The sequence below is a fragment of the Gopherus flavomarginatus genome, chromosome 5 (assembly GCF_025201925.1).
Source record: "Gopherus flavomarginatus isolate rGopFla2 chromosome 5, rGopFla2.mat.asm, whole genome shotgun sequence".
Classification (NCBI taxonomy): Eukaryota; Metazoa; Chordata; order Testudines; family Testudinidae; genus Gopherus; species Gopherus flavomarginatus.
The window spans coordinates 75,510,801-75,532,264 of NC_066621.1; the positions used below are offsets into that span (position 1 = coordinate 75,510,801).

At 39.2% G+C, this 21,464-nt stretch overlaps 1 protein-coding gene across 1 annotated transcript; it reads right to left on the reverse strand.

The window, feature by feature from the left end:
- Positions 1–337: 337 nt before the first annotated feature.
- On the reverse strand, positions 338–5,814 carry FGF3 (fibroblast growth factor 3). The gene is made up of 3 exons (XM_050955515.1): positions 5,488–5,814; positions 2,539–2,642; positions 338–758 (listed from the first exon to the last, which is right to left on the reverse strand). The coding sequence occupies exons 1-3, from the start codon at positions 5,753–5,755 to the stop codon at positions 393–395; spliced, it is 738 nt and encodes a 245-aa protein (XP_050811472.1). The 5' UTR covers positions 5,756–5,814; the 3' UTR covers positions 338–392.
- Between the last annotated feature and the right edge of the window lie 15,650 nt (positions 5,815–21,464).

The window sequence follows — 21,464 nt, forward strand, 5'->3', positions numbered from 1 at the left end:
GGGAAACCACTGAAAGGATTATAAAAGTGCTATGCTTTCTTTCAAGAAACAGGTAACAAGTGTAAAATGCTCATAGGAGAGAATAGTTCACTGGGAGAATACCCCACTGGGAGAGCACCCTAAAGTAAGTTAGAAAAAAAATTAAATTAAGGAAAAGAAAAATATTAAAGGCCATTGACAAAATTATTACATCCATCTAATTTACATTTGAATGTGCCTCAATTTATGTTACTCGTTTTTAGCACAGGCAATAATTCTAAAATATCTAAAAGTAAATAGGTTTGATGTGACATCCAATTATACATACATTATATCAAAAATGTCCCTGTGGATATGCCATACAGTCACAGCTGTCTGTTTTCTAGTCACACTTCGAACATTCTTCTTTGCTTTCAGTCCCCACCCCAATCCCCCCAAGGAATCCATTGGTGTCCTCTCCTCCTTCTTTTATTCTTACTCGGAGGCTTCAGTAGACTCTCTTTGTATTTAACATTTGTGTGAAATAGATTGACCATTTCATGATCTTTGTTATCCAGTACCCTGGGCAGAAAGAGAGAGGATTTCTGTGTCCTGCGGGTTTTAAAGCCCCGTCTGGGTCGGCCTTTCCCATTGATGGAGACATACCAGAGTCTCTCGGCACTGGCTTTGCGTTTGGTGTTAGCTCCATTGGGCACTGTCCGGTATAGGCGAGATGCATAAGTGTTATAGCCCAACTCATGGATCCTTTCCACAAACTCACACTCTGCATTGTAAGATTCCTGTAAAGCAAACACAACAACCATTAGCTCCAGAAAGGCAGCACGGATAATAGTTCAGCACCCTCACCAGTGCAGGAACAGGACTTACAGAGGGGTCAGCTGGCTATTAAACAAAAGACTGCACCATATAGAAGAGGAAACCCGAGATTAGAATAAGAGAATGATGGTACAAGAGGGATTCATAACAGAATAACAGCATCTATCTATTATCAAGGTCCCACGGTATCAGAATATCTAGCAAGTCACAAACTAATATGTGAACAAACATTCACAAACTAACCTTAAATAGAAAACAACAATAATTCGAAATATATTACTTGTAAAATTGTCATATGTTTATATCTATGGATTTTTTTCCTTTGTAGATGATCTTTATCGATGTATCACTAATCATAGCTACCTCGCTATTACCTTGCTCTCCCCTAAATCTGTTTGTTGTATCCACCTATTATGTCTTTCTTATACTTGGATCATGTACTCTATTTGTTATGTGTGTGTGTATGACATCCATCACAGTGGGACCCTGATACTTGATTGGTAACTTCCAGGTGCTACCGCAATACAAATAAATAATAATAAAAGAATGCTGTAGAGATTCGGAAGGTCTGTGTTCCCAGTTTGAACATGGAACTGGGAACACAGACCTTCTGAACTCTAGTCCCAGCATTGTCACTAACTCACTAGAGATTTGGGCAAGTGGGTGGATGAGATTCTGTGGCCTGCACTGTGCAGGAAGTCAGATTAGATAATCATAATGGTCCTTTCTGACCTTGAGTCTATGAGTTCAATTTCCCCATCTTGAAAATGGGGACAAAACATTTATCTCAAAGAATTATGAGGATTTATTAATTAATGCCTGAAAATCACTCTGAAGATGATGTATAAATACTCAGGCATATCATTACAGTTTGTCCAGCCAAGATGAAATTATTAGTTTGCTTGCATTTCTGGACCTATAACTATATGTCTGTGCACTGAAAATATAGTACTAATTTCCTGGGTGCTTATCTACTATGGACATTTTGAAACTATTAAAGAGACAAAACTATGTATCTTGCTGATGAACTACATAGGTAGATGCAATACACCTGTGGACTATTACAATGAACTGAGTCCTAAGTAACAGTTGCCTTTAAACTTCCTTAATATCTGTTTTGAGGTTAAGGAGGTGTGTGTACAGTCCAACCTGAATGGCCCTCTGAAACATGTAACTTACACCTTCTTATGACTTTTTATAGTTGCTTTTCCTGCTCTATCTCTGTCTTCTGACACCAGCTTGAGTTCTCTTACATGTGCTTGAGGCCCAATTTTGTACTCTGTAAGAGAAACTTCCATTGACATCAATGAAGGATTTTCTAGTCATTGACTCCCTTCCAGCTGCCATTTACACGTACTCCCAGTGTCAATAAATTTCATCTATTAATTTGGGCCATTGTGAATAGATATTAGTATCATATTTCAGAGGCTTGTTTCTGGTGTATTATTTTTCATGCTTAATTCTGTATAACCCAAAAACTTGTCAAGAGAATCTTAGCATTTGTCAAATAAATTATTTTTGTCTCTTTGGCTGTAAGGGTAACAAGAAAAGTTAGAATACTTGGCACTTTGATAGGACCTTTCTGCTACAGCATTTAATCTTTTTTCTATAAGCATTTATTCATAGCAGATAAACCTGGTCCACTCAAGATAATAGTGCTCCCTCCCCATGAAAATTACTGACATCCAAATAGAACATGCTTCCATTTCAATACAATAGTTAAGGTCTTAAAATAAAACTTACTGAAGCATAAAGTCTGCCCCTTTTGTTCATGGCCAGGTAGCTGCCAGAGAACAACCCTTTGATGGCAACGACTCCAACATCAACCGCAGTTATCTCTAGAATACCTAGAAACAGAGGAGAGATGGGTTTTCCCTTTCATATGTAACTTTCTGAAATACATCCGAATAGCTACTTACCTCCAGAACATGAGTTCGCCCTTATAACTTATCACTCAAGAAATCATACTGCAGTCATGAACATAAAACAAGACTAACATAATTAGACCATACAGAAAAAAAAACCTAATGAGATGGGAATGGTTGGAAACTGCCAGTAAATCCCTACTTGTTTGATTGAGATTTAACTATTTTAAAAGGGAAAGATCTGACACTGAACTATAGGTTGACCTAATCCTATATGTATATATAAAAAAAGTTTAAATCCCCTTTAATGCTTTTCTGAGGGATACCAGAGCGCTTGACTTATTGAAACCAGTCACAAAGCTACCCACTTCAGGACAATGCTCTTTCTGGGGTCTCCGGTGGCTAAAATGGAGTAAGACGGCTGCATCTTAGAGCCATGTATATAATCATGAAAGGAACTTGTCATTTAGAAAGTTGATGTAGTGCTTGAAACAAGGACAGTATGACTATAAGGGAGGAGCTATTTCAGCCCTTAGAAGATCGTGTCTAATGCACTAGACAAGAGTAAGGGGAGAAAGAAGCCCAGACAGCCTCCCGAAGGGTTTACATCCCGCCAAAGGATGCTAGAGGCAAACTATCATAGAACTCATGTAAGGGAAGATGCTGTAGTAGGAGCTGTTGTGATACATGTGCAAATTTATATCTTGCTTTTGGAAGCTCTCAATTCAGCCATTCTGGTGTCAAAGCACAGTACTCTCTGTAACGATATAGAAGCCGGATGTAACCCCAGAAGTGTCTTCTGACAATTAGAAAACACACTGTTCCAAGCCTTCCCGTTTTGCCGAGTTAAATTTTTGGTCTGACTTCAAATATCGACAAATTAGGGTAATGACTGTACGTACAGCTGGTTTGAATTACCCCTCGTTTTGCCATTGACTGAACTCGGAAGAATGCCTCCTAAAAGTCTTTGATAACGAGAGGGGTTTTCTCTAGGAAATAGTGGTTTTCCTCTGTGTACTTGAGCCAGATCTTGGAGGTCTTTCTATCTCTGTGGGCTAACCAGAGCAAGGGCATGGGTTTCCCCGGAGCATCCTGGGCTCCAGATATCCAACGTGGGATGCTTTGCACAGAAATAATGCTGTACTTCGTATCCTGGGGAGTGGGACGAAAGGAAAGTCCCGGATCTCTCGGGATTAAAGTTTCCGCTGTAAGAAGAAAGCTGTTTCCTCCCCAAAGCATCTTCATGAGACACCGAGTCCACAAACCGACTGCAATATCTCCACTAGTCTGTTAAGAAAAGTATTTGAAAATCCCGATCTTTGCTTCCCTCTTTCACTCCCAGCCCTTTGCTCTTGAAATATCCCGTTTCATCTTAATTGCTGCTGATTTCCAGCACATTTCTAAGAGGGTAAAAGTCATTTAGTCTGTACCACCTCACATCCCCCTAACAGGAGACACGCAAGAAGCTTGGGGGCGGGGAGGCAACACGCAGCCCGAGGGGGAGAACTAATCTGAAACCCAGTTTGAGATTGAAGAAGGCCATTGGACGGCCTAAAGACACCTCAGGAATTAGCACTGGTTCTAGCTTGGTGACAGGGGGCTGTGAGGGAGCTTGGAAAGGAAATTGAGGAGAGATGCCTGCAACTGTAGCAAAGATGGTTAAGCAAAGTGACAGCTGAGTGCAGTTAGCGGTTGTCTCGACACCGGTTTATTCCCCTTCTAGACCCAGAAAAGCTGCTTCCTACGCTAATGCTATAACCAGAGGGACTCAGCCTGGGGTGTGTGGGGGTGGGGGTGGTAAAGATGGTGTACAAATCAAAGGGGGCTTGGGACACAAGTTGCTGCATCTTAGACCTGAGCTGCTTGTTCAGAGCATGGAGAATCTGGGACAAGAGAACCGATTTACCCCCCCTCCTCCAACACACAGAGATGCTTTGGTCTGTAGGCCCCCTCCTATCATCAAATCAGAGGCAACTTGAAAAAACAATTTTGTTTTGACTTCTTGGAAGCGGGCGTTGAGGGGACATTTCTTTCCCTTTGTCTCATTCGCTTTCTGCACAAGCCACTAAGCAATTCCGTGGGTGTGAGTGGGTGTAATTCTGGAAGCTAGTTTAAAATTAACTAGTCATTAATAAGTGCGCCGATTCTGGAGAAAAAAACGAGGACCCGATCCTTCTGCCATTGATTTCACTGGGTCGGGTCCACATCTGTATTTCTTCCATCTGTGCCTTGCGTGTGGGCAGAGGAGTTTGGAGAATACGCTGCATGAAAGGGCAGGGGGAAGGAGAGAGATGGGCTTTTGTCTGTTAGCATTAAAGATCAAACAAAATCCAAACGGAGGAACTCTTGGACAGAGGAAGTGTATTACTCTAATGGTTATTAGCAGCTTCGGAACTGTCTGTTTCTCCCAGTGCTATCTGGGAGGGACAAACGTGTGCTGCAAAGAAATTCCAGATTTGCAAGCAGATCAGGGCAAAATATTGCTGAATTTAAATCTGGAAAAAAAATCCTAATAATAAAGGAGCAACTTCTGCCACCCTATTTCCCCTTGGGCAGCACCTTATTCCTCAAGCAATCCTATTTAACTCAATTGGGACTATTCCGCGAGTAAGACGCTGGTCAGAGAAAGGGTGTCAGAATCTGACGCCCAGTGTGTCTGTTTCACTGTCACTTCACTCTAAACAGCCCCAGGGTCGTTAATCTCCTTGGTATCTAAGGTTAGACCTGAAGGACAATTCAACGAGTCAGAGCGAATAGTAATTGAAAGCCACTCTACAAAGCTAATAGAGGAGGAAATGGGCAGGGGAGAGGCATGCACAGTACTTACTGAAGACGCTGTTTTTCTCCAGGCTGCCGTTGATTTTCCCATTGGAGTGGATCTGGAGGTGATACTTAGTGGCACAGTAGAGTTTCCTGCGTCTGGGTGCTCCCCCGAGATGCTCATAGACCCCGCCGCGCCCCCCAGCATCTCTGCGCAGCCTTGGGTCACACGTCTGGCCTTTGGCACAATAAGGTACCTTGAGCACCTCCGCAGCCAACCTTTGGGACCAAGATTCCTGCAACAAACTCAGCAGCAAGATCCAAATTATAACCATTGTGGCATGATGGCCGCAGCCCTTAGTCTGCTGGGGAGATCAAGGCTTGGTGCAGATGACACCAGGGGTCCCATTAAAGAAATCTTGCTAGCAGCCCTCCAGAGTTGCAAAGCACACACTGATTCAAATTGTGAAGCATTGGCAAGTTTTTATCTACCTCGATCTGTCCCCTTATATCTGTCTTAGAGCTACTTAAATCAATAGACACGGGCAGAGGCCACCGAGGCGTCCCAGCTGTTTGGATTAGATGGAGCTGCAGTGATCAGAGTTCTCCTTGGGTCTCCAGCTAAACAAACTTGCACGCATGAGAGAGAGGGAGATACCCGCTGAATTTCAGGAAGAGACTGTGTGGAGAAAATTCGTTGATCGACGGAGCATAGAAATGAAAGAAGCTTCCTGCAACAACAGCCTGATCTGCGACCAATTGATACAAAGCAGGGAGGCAAAGGTATCAGTCTTGTGTGAACTCCCAGAGTGCAGCCTGGATAAAATTACACAGCATCACACACACAGAGAGAGAGACACACACGGTGGCTTCTTGCGGATAACCGCATCACAGAGAGAGGGGGGAGGCAGCAGCAGCAACCCAGCTGAGGGGCAGAGAGCTGCTTCTGCCTTGGTTTCCCCTGCTTTGAAAGATCCAAAATAGAACAATTATGCATCTGAAAATTACACGGTGAGGAGCTCATCCCTGGGGTCTGTCACTTCTCCCTGGCTACTCCCTATCGCAAACCACAACACATGACAGCTGGGATGACTGATGTCCAAATAAAACAACTTGGGGAAGCAGCTTTTACAAATGCACATTTAAAAAAGGGAGCATAATAAAAGGGGTTCAGACACTGGCGGCTCTGGTGGCTAAAAGGAAAATAAGCATTAAAGGATTTCACTGTCAGTCTTTCGTGACTTAAACTTCTTTCTTCCCTTTGTCCTGAACGCTGAAAGAAAACAGTTATTAGTAAATCAATCAATTCACAGTTGCTAATATGCAATATTTGGATGAGTCTTTTAAGACTGACAAATTTCTAAATTAACTAATGCAAAGTGAGCCCAGTTACAGAGAAAGTATATATAGTTGTGCATATATTTGCAAGACATTGATTTTAATCTTTGTCCTTAACTTATTATTTGTTGTTGTCTGGTACATTACATCAGGCTTAACAGTTAGGTCTGCAATTGCTGGTATGTAGCTTCATACACCTTTATCAGCTTTTTTTCTCTTCTAGCGGAGTTACCTATAAATCAAAATGGAACGCAAAAGGTTATTCAACTTCTATAAAAAATTATGCTGTCCAGGTGTGCTACTCAAAAGATGCTCGTCTACTAGATTTTCATATGAAACAGTCAATAATTAAAAGTTTCCTGGAAGTGTTTGAGAAAGAATTAGTATTAATGTGACTGAAGGCCACACAAAGGCATCTTTGAATGGAGCCATGTCAAAAATTGACCATTTGACCTTGACCAATATGATTTTTTATTCACTGTCGGTTACAAGAAAATATATAAAATAAGGCTTTCCTACGGAGGGAAAGAAAAGTTTCTTACACTTTAAAGCATTATAGAAGAAAATAAGCATTTACTGGACGGAAAAAACAAAGGGAAATGATCTTTTTCTACAAGAAATGACAGGCGGAAAAAGTGATCTAGAAAGCTATTCCTTTTAGATATACTTAAAACTTAGTAGCCCTCCAACCCTAAAAGGCTTTTCATCCTTTAGTTGTCTGGAATACAAGGAAACACGTAAAGAACGAGCAAGCACCCCCCGCCCCACCAGTACCATCCTCCGTCTTTTTTTGACAAGTTATGCCCCAACCTCACAAGAAGAGTTTGATCTGAGAACTGATACATGTTTGTATAATGAATTCTTTAGTGTGTTTTTTTGCAATGCCACATGCATGCAATTATGTAGGTAGAGTTTATTTAGTAAAAACGTGATTAAAATATAATAGCTTATGAAAAATATGAACCTATAAACACACAAGGCAATACACTTATAAAAAAAAGATCATTACTTAACGGCCAAAGCCTTCAGCTAACACGGAAACAAAAGTCCTCCCTGAAACAAGCTTTCTCTGAAGGAGAACAGTGCATTGAGTTTTATGAATCCTTTAGCACTCACCAATTACTGCACAAAATAGCACCTAGGTTCTAAGATGGCGAGGAAAATAGTTTGAAGATATATAAACAGATAAATATAGAAGGGCAAAAATATAATGATTATTTAGAAATATTAAGTAAGTCTCTTCATAGCTAAACTCGGGGTGATTTTTACGATTGTTGGATCCCCATAAAGATGTGAAATTGAAAATGTACAGTTTTAGATTTCTAGGGAGTTTTTCATTAGTACTCTGGAAGAAAAATCCCACAAGATACTTCTTCCCTCCCACAATAGTAAACCAAAAGACTAGTGGGTGGAAGAGTAACACGTTTATGACTTTTGCTCAAATTGCTTCCATCTTGAACACATTATGGTTACCATTTTTATAATTAGCACCATCATCTACAAATCTTTCCGCCTTGGGCATCTAACACAGATAAGCTTCCCAAACGATGTGTATTCTACTTATTAGGGAAGAGAACACTTATAGGTCTGTCATTAATGGTTCCCTTTCAAATGAAATGAATACGACCTCCAGTGAAATATCAAAGGGCTACAGCTACCTTGTCTCACTTGGTGCAACATTGAATAGCAAGCAACCTTAAGTCGTTTTGCACTAGTCAGACATCTACACAATAAAACATAAGCCCACTCTTGTATATTGTAAATTGTCTAGTGACCATTTTTGAAAACAAAAAAGGTCCCTTTGATGTGGTCTAATTCTAACAGAGGGTGGGACGTCAGATGTGGTCTACAGATTCTTTCTGGAAATATTTTTAATTATGCCCCAAAGCTCCTTGTAGCTCCAAAGTAATAATCAGAAAGCAGTTTGAGTCTGTTACTTAATGTGGAGGGGGAGAATAGGCTCGAGACAGCATGCAACTACTTTAGAATTACAACCTGTAATGAGCTATTAATTCACTTGAAATGTATAATTTTTAAGTGGAACACATTAAGTATAGGTTATTTTTTATGCTTGATCTTGTTAGTGAAATATTTCTAAATGTTCTTACATTTAAATGTCATTCAGATAATATTTCTCCTACCAAGTCACTATGTAAAGTGTTTGAGGCAGATTATGTTAGTAGTAGTGTACTTCAATTTAATAACCAGAATTTCTGATATATATTTCCAATCACTACCATAAAAGAATTACTGAACTATATATACAGATATGTGATGTATTATGACTAACACTGGCTTATATTAATTCTGTTTAAATAATATATAAACATAACTATTAAACAAATCTGAAAACAAACAAATCAGTTCTGATTGTTAGATGGTAATAAATTTTATAAACACCCATTTTGCACTAATGGCAGTGATGTTGTTTTAATACTGAGTGATCTACAATTTGGTTCCACTACTGGTCTGATTCATCTACTCCAGGCACAAGGATCTGCATACTCTAGGGTACATACTATGTTTCTTTTAACATAAGTCAATGATTTACAACTGACGCTATTAGTCGAATGCAAGAAGGAAGTTACAATTTGTAGAGCAATAAATACCTAGGCGGTAGGCAGAGCCCCCAGTAGAAAAATTGCCTCCCTCCCCCAATTAAAAATCCATTACTAGTTCAAACATGGACCGTGGGAAGGTCTCAAAGAAAACATATTCAAAGTGATTATTAGGTGTTTGTTTGCAACTCAGTTAACAATCTCACTCTGTATATAATTCTCCTCTAAGATCCAGTTAGATCACACCTGCTGCTGGTGGTTGTTGTATAGACCTTATACAATTCCATTTGATTTTATTCAACTAGGTTAAGTTTCTTTGTGGTTTCCCTAGTGGGGCAATTCTGCCCTTTGTGATTTATATAACTTTACTTAAATGGCTTTCCAAACAAAACAGCATCCCATTACTTTGTTCCACATGTGTAGGTAATATTGTTTATTAAATTGTATATTGTTTCATGTTTATATTTTAAATACAGTTACATATGAGGTGCTGGACATACAGTTGCATATGAACTGTATTTTTGGAAGTTTAATATACATTTTCAGGTGGATAAAGTAAGATTTACTTCATCATGCACTGAATGAACATAGATAATAAGATTTCCCTAGTGGAAAAATTAGATAAATAGAAGACAGGTATGAACATTTCTCTCTCTTTTGTTTTCTCATCTAAAATGGTTTTCAGTTTTGTGGCTATTTTAGACTTTTTATTTATAAACAAATAATAAAAAGTCTTCACATAATGCAAGCTCTTTAAATTAAGGAAAATACAGTCAATACTATAGCTACTGTACTAGCTACTTAGCTATTTTACAACTCAAATGTAATAAAGCGAGCCAGAACATTTAGTTATATAAAACTTACATGGTTTACTAATATCATTTATCTCCATAAACTCATACGTTACACACATTTTAGATTATTGTTATTCTTTACAATTTTGTTAATGTTATTAAGAAGCTAGTTCTTGAGCTCCTTACTGAGGGTTTAAGCATGCAGGCATCTGCCTGGGTGAGCATTGCAGGATTAAATGATTCTTTATGGGCCTGATTCAAAGAACATTGAATTCAGTGTGAATCTTTCCATTGACTTCATAAGGCTTTGGATCAGGCCCTATATTGTTACTAAAAACATTATAAGAATAGGAAGAAAACAACCTCTTATTGTGTTAACAGATTCAAAACAAAAAATTCAGAGATGTTAAGCTAACTTTTACAACAACTTTCTTTTTCAGTGTTATTGTTTATTCCCTGTGGAAGAAAGGAACAAATGAAAGAAAAGGAGGAGCAGAAACATACAAGTACACAAAAAGCCATGGTAATAATACCACACAGTACCGATGTCTGTTTGTCTGCCATGTGGTCATGTCATGTGGTAGATCCAAATGAAACTGTAACAGAAATGTATAGAGCAATACAATATTGCAAAGTAGAGTAATGAAAATAGTTCTGTGAAAGGAAAAGACTGTGTACATGTGTGTGGCGAGAGAGAGAGGGGGAGAAAATTTAGAAGAGTAGGACAAAAGAAATCCAATACATTGAAGACATGGGGACAGATTTTCAAAAATAATCAGCTCCCATCAGTTCCCATAGACATTTAAGAAGCTGAGAGCTTCTGGCCCACAGTATTACTCTGGATTTATACTGATGTATAATGTGACTAATATTAGTGTCTGGCCTATAGTTATGAGGTGCTTGTCATATGTGACTAATCCTGCAATTTAATTCTAGCTAATTTCCCACTGTTTTCAAAATTTGGTCCTTATTTCTTTTACAATCAGAGACTTGTTATGATTTCACTAGATCCTGCACATTTTAGAGAACTGTATAATTTGAAGGGAACAAGATCAATCCTCCCCTCAGCTACATGGATGTGATCAGATCATCTCATACTCCATACAATCAGATGGCAGACATTGTGATTTAGACTGTGATAAAGTGGCCCTTATGCAAGATGTAAAATAGGTCCTGTACCCTGAGGAAGTGTCAGCTATGTTGGGAGGTAAGATGTGAGGGGAGGCAAGAAGGAGGCATGGGTGACCAGGGAAAAGTTGAGCAAGTTTCATATTTAAAAGTATAATGGAGAAAAAATGGAAGTCCTGGTCCAAGTAAACATGATACATGAATTTCCTTGTGTTCCAATTTTAATCTACCTGCAGTTACATACGGGGAAGCACCTCAGAGTGGTACCCCCAAGAACAAACTGTAATCCTAGTATGCTCCCACCTCTACACACACCCTCTTCACCCTCCCACATGTCATGGAGGAAAGAAAGGGAAAGGCAGCTCTTTGTGGTACTGCCAGCCCCCACCTAATGTTCTTTTTGAAAAATGGAACTTGCACAGAAAATGGGCATAAAGTTAACTGTCTTTGTTTTATCAAAAACTACCCCATGCACTTTAGATATGATTCCATACATGCAAACTACCCAGAAACAGAACAGCTCCACACTGTCTTTAATTATGCTAGTCCACCCACTGATCAATCCCACTACACCTACAACTACACTGATTGGGGGAGGGGAATGGAGGGTGAAGGGAAAGGTAAAGTGAAGAAGAAAGTGGACAACTGATGAATATTAATTACTTCAGTGAGAAAATACTCTTCCTTTGTATCATACTCAGTGATTATAATGTGATGATCCTAGAAGCCCAGTGGCATATGATGTATCAGCAATAACTTTTGGGGCATCATTTGTGGTGGATTAAAGAGCACTCTGTGCTTTGATCTAAACTTTTTTGTCTGACACATGCACATCCCTTAATAACTTATAAATCTCTAAGGGCCAGATTTTTAAATGTACATATCTATCTATTTAAATGGACTTATCTGCATGTTAAGGTGTCTAGTGAGATTTTCAAAAGCATTGCAGTTCCTAACTCCCATTGAAATCAATGTGCTATTATCCCCATTGTACAGATGGGAACTGAGGCACAGAGAGACTAAATGACTTGCCAAAGGTCACACAGGAAGGCTGTCGTGAACCAAAAAATTGAAGCTGAATCTTCCAATCCCTAAGCTAGTACCCTAACCCTTGGGCCATCGTTCATTTAAGGTTTTTTTTCAAAATACCTGACAGAAATTAAATATTATACAGTATATATTCTTTACTGGATAGATTCCGTCTATACGGAATGAACATGCCCCTGAAATGACAGTTTGAAACTTTCTGAAAAGCAATGTCTATTGGGGTAATGCATACAACCTACCTATCTTTTTTCTTCCTTTCTTGAGGGTATATAAGGAGCTGCAGGGCCAGCTGCTACTCATTTCCTACTGTAGGCAGCAGGAAAAAAATGAGCCATGACTGCTGCTACATCAGAATTAATGTATATGCACTTTAGGTGTGCATGTGTAATCCCCTTCTGGGAAAGTAGCTTTTTTTTTTCATAGAATTTTTACAATTATATTTTAATATGGCTGCTGTTAGCCTTATGACAAATATTTTACCCTATTAGGCCTCTCACTGTCAGGCTCTTTGAGGTAGGGCCTCCTATGTCTTAGTGCTTCAGCATCATGCCCCTCTGTGCCTGATGTCTTGATATCAAGGTCCTTTCTTGTTGGCATTCTCCTTCAAAATCTGGTGTCGTAGTGTTGTCTATTCTAATGGACTCAGTTACCTTGCTACCAGGCTCCTGAGTGTCAGCAGATCAGCCCATAGTACCAACTATCCTGGCACTGACTGCTCCTTTTTCCCAGGCATCAGGTTGAATTCCCTCAGCAATAGCCCTGTCTGCATTATCGTTTCAACTGGTTTTGTCATTTTCCTCTTCCATGTACCCAAGCTGGAAAAGCTCTCCTGCATCCCCTATTTAAGTATCATGTGTACCATATCCTGAATGATATAATGAATTTCCAAAAATACTGGGGGAAACTGGCTGAAGCTTGGATCTACAAAACTTTGTCTCCACTTTCTGTCATTCTTCAGACAAAATTGCTTTGGCACCATAGCCTTCCCAGTTAACTAGGTTATTCAGTATCTCTGGCAGACCCTCTACTCAAAACCCAATATACCTAAGAAAGTTGGTCAGTGTTACCAGGTTTCTTGGAAAGGATTTACATATTTTTAACAGTCACAATGTCCTCAGTTCCCCAGCCATGCCTGCAGCTAAAGACAGTTCAAGTCAGTCTGACCCTGTGTCCCCACTCAGTCCTAGTAACAAATGACCAAAGTGGCTAGATCTCCTAGGTAAGAAGATACCTTCTTCAGCCAGATTGCAAATGGAGAAATCTGAATAGAAAGCATTATTATCCAACTATGACTTCCAAGCCTAGGACACACTTATGCTCATTGTTATTACTATTATTATTCTTACTGTACTGTAGAGCACAGGAGCCCTAGTTATGGACTAGGACTCCATTGTGCTTACACTGTACAAATACAGAACAAGCATACGATCCTTGCACAAAAGAACTTATTAGAAGAGGCTTAGAAGGTATTGGTAAAATCTGTGATTGCTGAGGATAAGCAAGTGAAGAAACATGGCCTACGGGGCACCTATGATGCTATGGTATTGCAGTGAAGGACAGTGATTACTTTGGTAACTATGCACTAGTACTTATGACTCATATCCTCTGGTTTACCAAGAAGGATACAGGCCACAACAGAATATCTGCCCTTTGAGCAGCTTGAATTGTTCAATGGCAAGGTGGAATATTCACTGTACCACCTTAAAGACTCCAGGCCACTTTCAGATCTTTGATCCCCTGTACTATGTTTGCCAAATGACACACTTCAATCATCAGATATGGAACACAGGGTTAGTTCAGGCAATACTTGGAGTAGGAGCTTGCACATAAGCAGTCACCTCACCATCTGAAAGGGAAAGAACAAATCCTATCAGAAAAAAAAAAAAGGCCATCTTAGATCTGGCTTTATCGGCATCCAGTACCAACTTCCACCTTTGAGGGGTTTGTTTAAGAACCTCATGTCAATCTGTTTCTGTGGACATTTTTCTCTCCTTGTTCCTTTTTGGTTACCAACTTGCTGTTTTCTTATGGTGTGAAGTGGAATTACCTCAGCAGAATAGGACTTGGAGATAATAATAAAACACTATTTCATCCATTTCTACTCTTTATTGCTGCCCCCTCATCCTACTTCCCAATCCCCTTTCAGAGATCCGTGTAACAAAAAAGGGCACTCCTCCAAATGAGATCTATAGAAGGGGGTCTCTGAGCTATAAAAGGCAAGAGTTTCTACTCTTATTACTTTTGAATATACAAAATAAAAGGGGAGTTACATCCCAAAATCGTATATGGGTCTCAGATGTGTGAACAAATACATCAGATGGCTGATGTTCCACATAGCATCACTGGTATCTATAATTCTTTCTTTTTGGCTACAGCATTGGTTCATGGTTCTCAGCTTATAAGGTGTGAGTTTCCATATTGCGATTTGCACTGTTCATTGGAAATACCTCAGATTCTGTGGGAGACTAATATTACCAGTATCACATTTTGCCATTTATGCTCTCCACAGCCTAATTAGTCCTCATCAAGGCCCTGATTAAGAAAGGTACTTAAACACATTAACTCTAACAGGCATGTGCTTAAGTATCTTGCTGAATTGAGCTCCAAGTGTCTGGCAGCCCACTGGAGAGGACTAGGACAGTATCTATATCTTTAGGACTGGCTGAGAAGACTGCTTTCGCCAGTCTGCTCTCAGGACACTCTACTGGATATTCCAATTATTGGGCCTAAGAATCAACCTAAAAAAATCCACTTTCATCCTGACATATGAAGTGAAGTTAATTGGGACTGTTCTGACTGCAGATCATGACCACGTATCTCCCACAAAACCATGTGATAAATAATACTTGAGTTCCAGTCAACTCATCACACAAATGTCAGATTATTTCTCAGGCTGTTAAGTCTCATAGGTTCTCAAATGTATGTAGGCCAGATTCCAGCTGAGATTATTGCAGAAATGATTGCGTATAAGTCATTAGCCAGTATCGCAGCCTCACCCTGGATCAAGGGGTGACATGTTTTTTCTGTTGTGGTGGATGAAACCAACACTTGCTTGCAATGGCATCCACTTCAAACTCCACGTTCTGTTGTGTTGGTAACTGATGCTTTTGGGATAAGGAGCTCATAGGGGTCAGCCCACAATCCAAAGCTTCTGGACATGGGAGCAGACCAACCTCCACATAAATGTCCTTGGATTGAGAGTAGTCTCTCTGGTCTACAGGACATTTCCGCCCTCATTAAAGGACAACTCTCTTCTGATTTTAATGGACAATGTAACCACAGTATATCCTATAGCAAGTTGCTGCCAAGAGCAAACTATGTACTTGGCACTTCTCTAACAGGAAGCAATAAAGTTTGGGAATAAGGGTGTCCATCTTTGTATCACTTCCACAGTTTTCCACTTTCCAGGGAAAGAGTGTCCTAGTGGGTAATCTCAGAAGAAAATACAGCATCCAACAAAACCGACCCCTTAAAGAGACAATAACCCTCATTCTGAGAACCACTCAGATGGAGATGTTGGTCTTATCTGGGGTATCTAACAGATACATTCTTCTTGGGAAGGAGCTAGATATTTTCCTGTACATTCCCTTCAATTACCCTGAACTGCAAGGTGTTGAAGAAAATCAGACAAAACTGATCCAAAGTGCTGCTCAGAACCCCATCTTAGATCCATTAGTTTTGGTAGTCCAACCTGTTAGACCTGGCAGCGGATTCTCTAGTCTCCTGAACAATCTTCTAGAACTCCTTGTGCCGATAACAGGATCAGATTCCTATCTTCGCTCAAACACCATCCAAGTAAGGCTGTATATTTTCTCATTATGAACTAGCGGGGAGTCTGATACCAAGAGGTACTAGAGTACATTCCATCACACCCAAGGCAAATTCATCTGCATGTATCCAAAACATCTCTTTTGTTGGGAGTCCATCCATGTATTTCTTAAGCATTATTCTCAGGACTTGGCCTCTAGATCAAATTCTCAGTTCAACAGAGAGATCCTGGAATCTTTATTCATGTACTTTTCTTCAGAGCCACCTCCTAAGGGAACTACAGGGATTCATGCAGACTATGTTTGAAGAAGAAAGAATTGTTATTCACCAAAGTAACTGTGGTTCTTTGAGACTACTGGCTCACAGTTCCCACACCCCTTCTTACAACAAATTCTTGATACAGTAGAAGGAAATGAGTGTTGCTTATGGCTGCGCCACATTATACACCCTTAGTTGGAGATGTAAGTACACAGGCAGGGAATGGACACACTGCAAAATACACTGATTTACAAAGTTTCAAGCTTATGTGTTGTGGTTCCATCCATCACGTATAGTGGAGATCCATGCTTGCAATCATCTTGAAGAACCATAGCAATTATGACAACATATCATTTTTTTCTGTGTCGTTTATATCTTGGGTATCAACAATTTGGCTACAAATGACCTCTTATATATTAAAAATCTGTTTTTACTGCATATTTCTATTTGAAGTGTTTAATTGTATTTTAACTCTTTTATAAAAATAACAATACTTTTTATTTTAATTGTTCTTTAATTTTTATAAGATTCTCTTCAGCTTTTCAAGTATAATTCTCACCCACCATTATAGAAAGAATAACACTTTAGAGACCGCTCTTTAACAGTCCTTTGAATGGATAATGAATATAGGTTTTTCATATATACTGATTTTTGGATACTGAGCACATTTTTGTCATATAAATAAAACAAATATGCAATCAAATTTGTAAAATAAACTAAGATGGAACTAATATCATGGGTGTCTGCTACTCTTTGGATCACTTTGTTGGTATATTGTATCTCTTTTTCCTTGATCTTTGTCTATTTTTTGTCTTTTTATATTGTATCATAAACTCTTATGGGCAGGGACTGTGTCTTCTTAAATGTTTATAAAGCACCTAGTTCAATGGAGCCCTGATTATGGCCTTTGGGCATTTCCACAATATAAATAATACATTAAAATAACTAATATTGACAAGGCATTCAGGAGTGGTTGTGGATGTTTACTCAAAACGGAAGGGTATTTCAGCCTCGGTCATAGAAATTTCCTTTTCTTCAGTCAGAGGCAAGATCATGAAAATGCGAGTGATATCATGTTCTTCATCGGAGGAAATCTTGACATGGAGCCTGAAATATCTTTCCACTTACTTGGAAATACACCATTTCCCCACATAAATGTACATACTATTTTCAGGATCATATCAAAACCAACTGAACCATAAAATTTCAACAAATATTTATTATTGGGTTAAGACAGAAGAAAAGAAGAGGGTATAAAGACAGGAGCTTGCTCTGACCTCCTCCATCCCTCTTTTCTGCTTATCTGTTCCTCTGCTCCATTCAAGATGGAGAAGGTGAAGCCAAGGAATAAATTCCATGTAACCACATCAGGCATGATTAATGCTATTTTGTACTGAGAAACTGGAGGCCAGGTCACCCTGCATCTTCCTGCAGAGGTTTATGCAAAGGTTCCGTATCACCATAACTATCCTCTGACTTAGAAGGCTTTATTGACCTCTTTTCAAAGCCACTCTTGATCCACTAGTATGGCTCCCACTTTTCAATGGGAGCTAAAAATGCCAGATCAAGGAATGAGACATTTAGTTCTGGATTCAAATGTAGAACGTACTAGTTTCTAGTCCAAAACAATTTTTTAAAATGTATGATTATTAGGGGGAGATCCTCAGCTCGTGTAAATCAATATAGTGGAAATAGAAAGATCTGTGTCAATTTACACCAGCTGAGGATCTGGCCCATTATTTTTATTTATGTGCAGAATCACTCCAACTCCTTAGGTCTGAGGGGGGTAATTTTTTTTTTTTATATTTTAATATAATAGAAAACTAATGGATTAACTTACTCTTTCAACAAAGGCTTTTTACCGCCTGAGATCTTACAAACAATTTTTTAAATAAAAATATTTTCTCAGATTACTCATTACACTCCTATTTTTATTTGAAAACATGAAATGCCAACCTCTGAGGAATACACACACACACACACACACACACACAATGTCCCCAAACCAAATTTAGTGCCCAAGCTTGCAAACCAGTACTCTTTTTGTGCACTTGAAGAATTCCATGGGACTATTCATGTGATTAAGAACTACTCACGTGAGTAAGGATTTTTCAGGATCAGGCTCTTGTTCTAAAAACAGCATTTTAATTACAGACAATCCCCAAGCAATGTGTACAAAAGAGTTTTTTCCTGGACAATAACAAGGGTTATTAGCCTGTTCTTTTTCCCTCTTGCTCTTTGGTTTAAAAGGAGGCACCAATAATCCAAACCAAATAAAACTGACCTTTGAACCTTTTCTGCTGTACTTTTTCTCATGCCATGATTTCTTTAGTGTGTTAGTGATCTGAAGGCTCGTTCTGGGCTACAGCCACTTTCCCAGACAGGACTGCCTTTCGTCCCCTGACAAATCACTGCTGAGCCCCTTTTGTCCTGCACCACTTTGATCTCACCTGCCTGTCAGGAGAAAAAGAACTCCCGTACAGTCAGAATGCATTGCAAAGAAATTGGCAACCATTTCATTCCCATACACCATTTCAACAAAGATCAAGATAGTGATAGAGAATTTTAACCCTTTCGTTGACCCACGGACCCAGAAAGGAATGCTCAGTTATGGTGGAATGATAAGATAATTTCCGAAGGTTAAATGAAATATCCTGCTAATTGTAATTGTGCAGCATATTACCTATCAAATAAAAATATTCTTGCAGAGCAGACAGTGTTTTGTTCAGTTATGAACTTAATGAAAGATCCATTCCTTTTAATTAGATGTCTGTTTAAGCATAAACTAAAGAAAGACAATAGGTATACTCTAATATGAAAGAAATTAATCCCATAGTAAATAACTGTTGGTGTATTTAATGTCCCATCTGAATCTTTTCCAGCACACAATCTTGGCTATAGGTGTGCTCCTTCCCCAGCTTATTTTCTGAAATCTATTTTTTTACACTTAATACCCCCACCCCCACCTCATCAATTCTATGTTAGTTTAGAAAAAGGTTAATGTACAGTGAGTTTTTTCCCCAGTCATTTAGTGCCTGGCTATTTATTATTTACCAAAATCAGCATATCTCATTCTCTGATATTTAAAGATTTTCAGTCATTTAATAGATTTGCCGTTTCCACAGCTAGTGGGCCAGACCTGCTCACAATGGGCCACATCGTGCCTTTGATTTTAAAGCAAAATTCACCATTGACTTCAATGAAATCTAGTTGAGCCATTAATATAGGTGAGCTCCAGCTATTTATAGCTTCTCTACTTAAACTCTCTCATCTCTTATAATAGCCCAGCTTCCTCCTCTCCATCAACAATGGCAGCCCCATCCATCCTGGAGTCAGCTTCTTACATAAATGTCTCTGCACCTTTTTTGGTGCTAACCCTTATACGTGGAATGTCCTCCCTGAACTGATCAGTAAGATCAACAGCCTTAACTTCCTCAGAACCCACCTCAAAACCCACCTCTGCTTTGATACCTATAAGGAACCTGCCAATTAGTGCTGTGTACGTGGAAGAGCAGATGGGGGTCACTGAGGCTTACTTTATCGATTTATAATAATAAAAAGCCTCCAATGTATATATGGATATAAAATTGTATAATCTGATTGCACTTCTCTTCTTTCTCCCATTTCCCACATTAGATTGCAGACTTTTGGGGATAAAGGCTATTTCTTCTGAAGTGTTTGTACCATGACTATCAAAGTTGGTCCTGATTCTGATGGGGACCTCTGAATCCTACTATAATATATTCAGTAATAGTAATAATAAGAATGCACAATTACTAAACTTGCATTGAGTTAGAAATTCCTATTCCCTTTACTGAAAAATGTCTTAAAACTACTTTAAAAATGGAATTGCAAGAGACATTTTATATTTAGGTGAAGGCTTTGTAAATGGAATAAAATAACATATAGGTGGGTATAAAGGCAACCAATCTGACTGGCCTGAAAACATTAACCCTGTCATAGTTATGGGATGGTGACTCTCTGTAAAATGATCAAAAATGCATGTGACTGACATGGGGCGAAATCCTGACCTCATTAAGGTCAATTAAAAAACTTCCATTAACTAGAGTGGGGTCACTCTATGCTCTAGTATAAATGGAGTGTCCCAATCTTTGATGGTGCCCGCTCCGATTACAGTCAATAGAAGGTTAGCCACTGACATCAGAGGATGTAGGATCTGACAGAACCTTTCTGGAGTGAGAGAGAGACTGGGAAGTTCTGCTTGCCCTCTTTGAGAGCGCTTCAGTCAATGGACAGAAAGCATATTCTCATCTCCAGAACCTCTGGTATTTCCACATCCATATCAATATTACATTTTTCATTCTTGAGCCAGTTGTGGTTTCTGCTCTTATGACTTTTGTTAAAAGTTTAAAAATTATACTCTAACCATTAGCTGACCTGTCCTATAAATCTTTTTCTCTTGTCACAAATTACAAAGATGTTGAAGCAATATGGGTCAGATCCAAAGCCTCTTGAAACAATTCGGAGTCTTTCCATTGAGTTCAGTGGTCTTTGGCTCAAGCCACAGATTTGAATATGAAGATCAGCTCCTCTCCCAAAATGTGTATACTGAAATTATTAAATATCAGAGGGGTAGCCGTGTTAGTCTTGATCTGTAAAAAGCAACAAAGAGTCTTGTGGCACCTTATAGACTAACAGACGAATTGGAGCATAAGCTTTCGTGGGTGAATACCCACTTCATCAGACACGTGGTGGAAATTTTCATAGGCAGGTATAAATATGCAGGCCAGAATCAGTCTGGAGATAACAAAGTCAGTTCAATCAGGGAGGATGAGGCCCTCTTCTAGCTGTTGAGGTATGAAAACCAAGGGAAGAGAAACTGCTTTTGTAGTTGGCTAGCCATTCACAGTCTTTGTTTAATCCTGAGCTGATGGTGTCAAATTTGTAAATGAACTGAAGTTCAGCAGTTTCTCTTTGGAGTCTGGTCCTGAAGTTTTTTTGCTGCGGGATGGCTACCTTTAAATCTGCTATTGTGTGTCCACGGAGGTTGACGTGTTCTACAGATTTTTGTATATTGCCATTCCTCATACCTGACTTGTGTCCATTAGTCCTTTTACGTAGGGATTGTCCAGTTTGGCTGATGTACATAACAGAGGGGCATTGCTGGCACATGATGGCATATATTACATTGG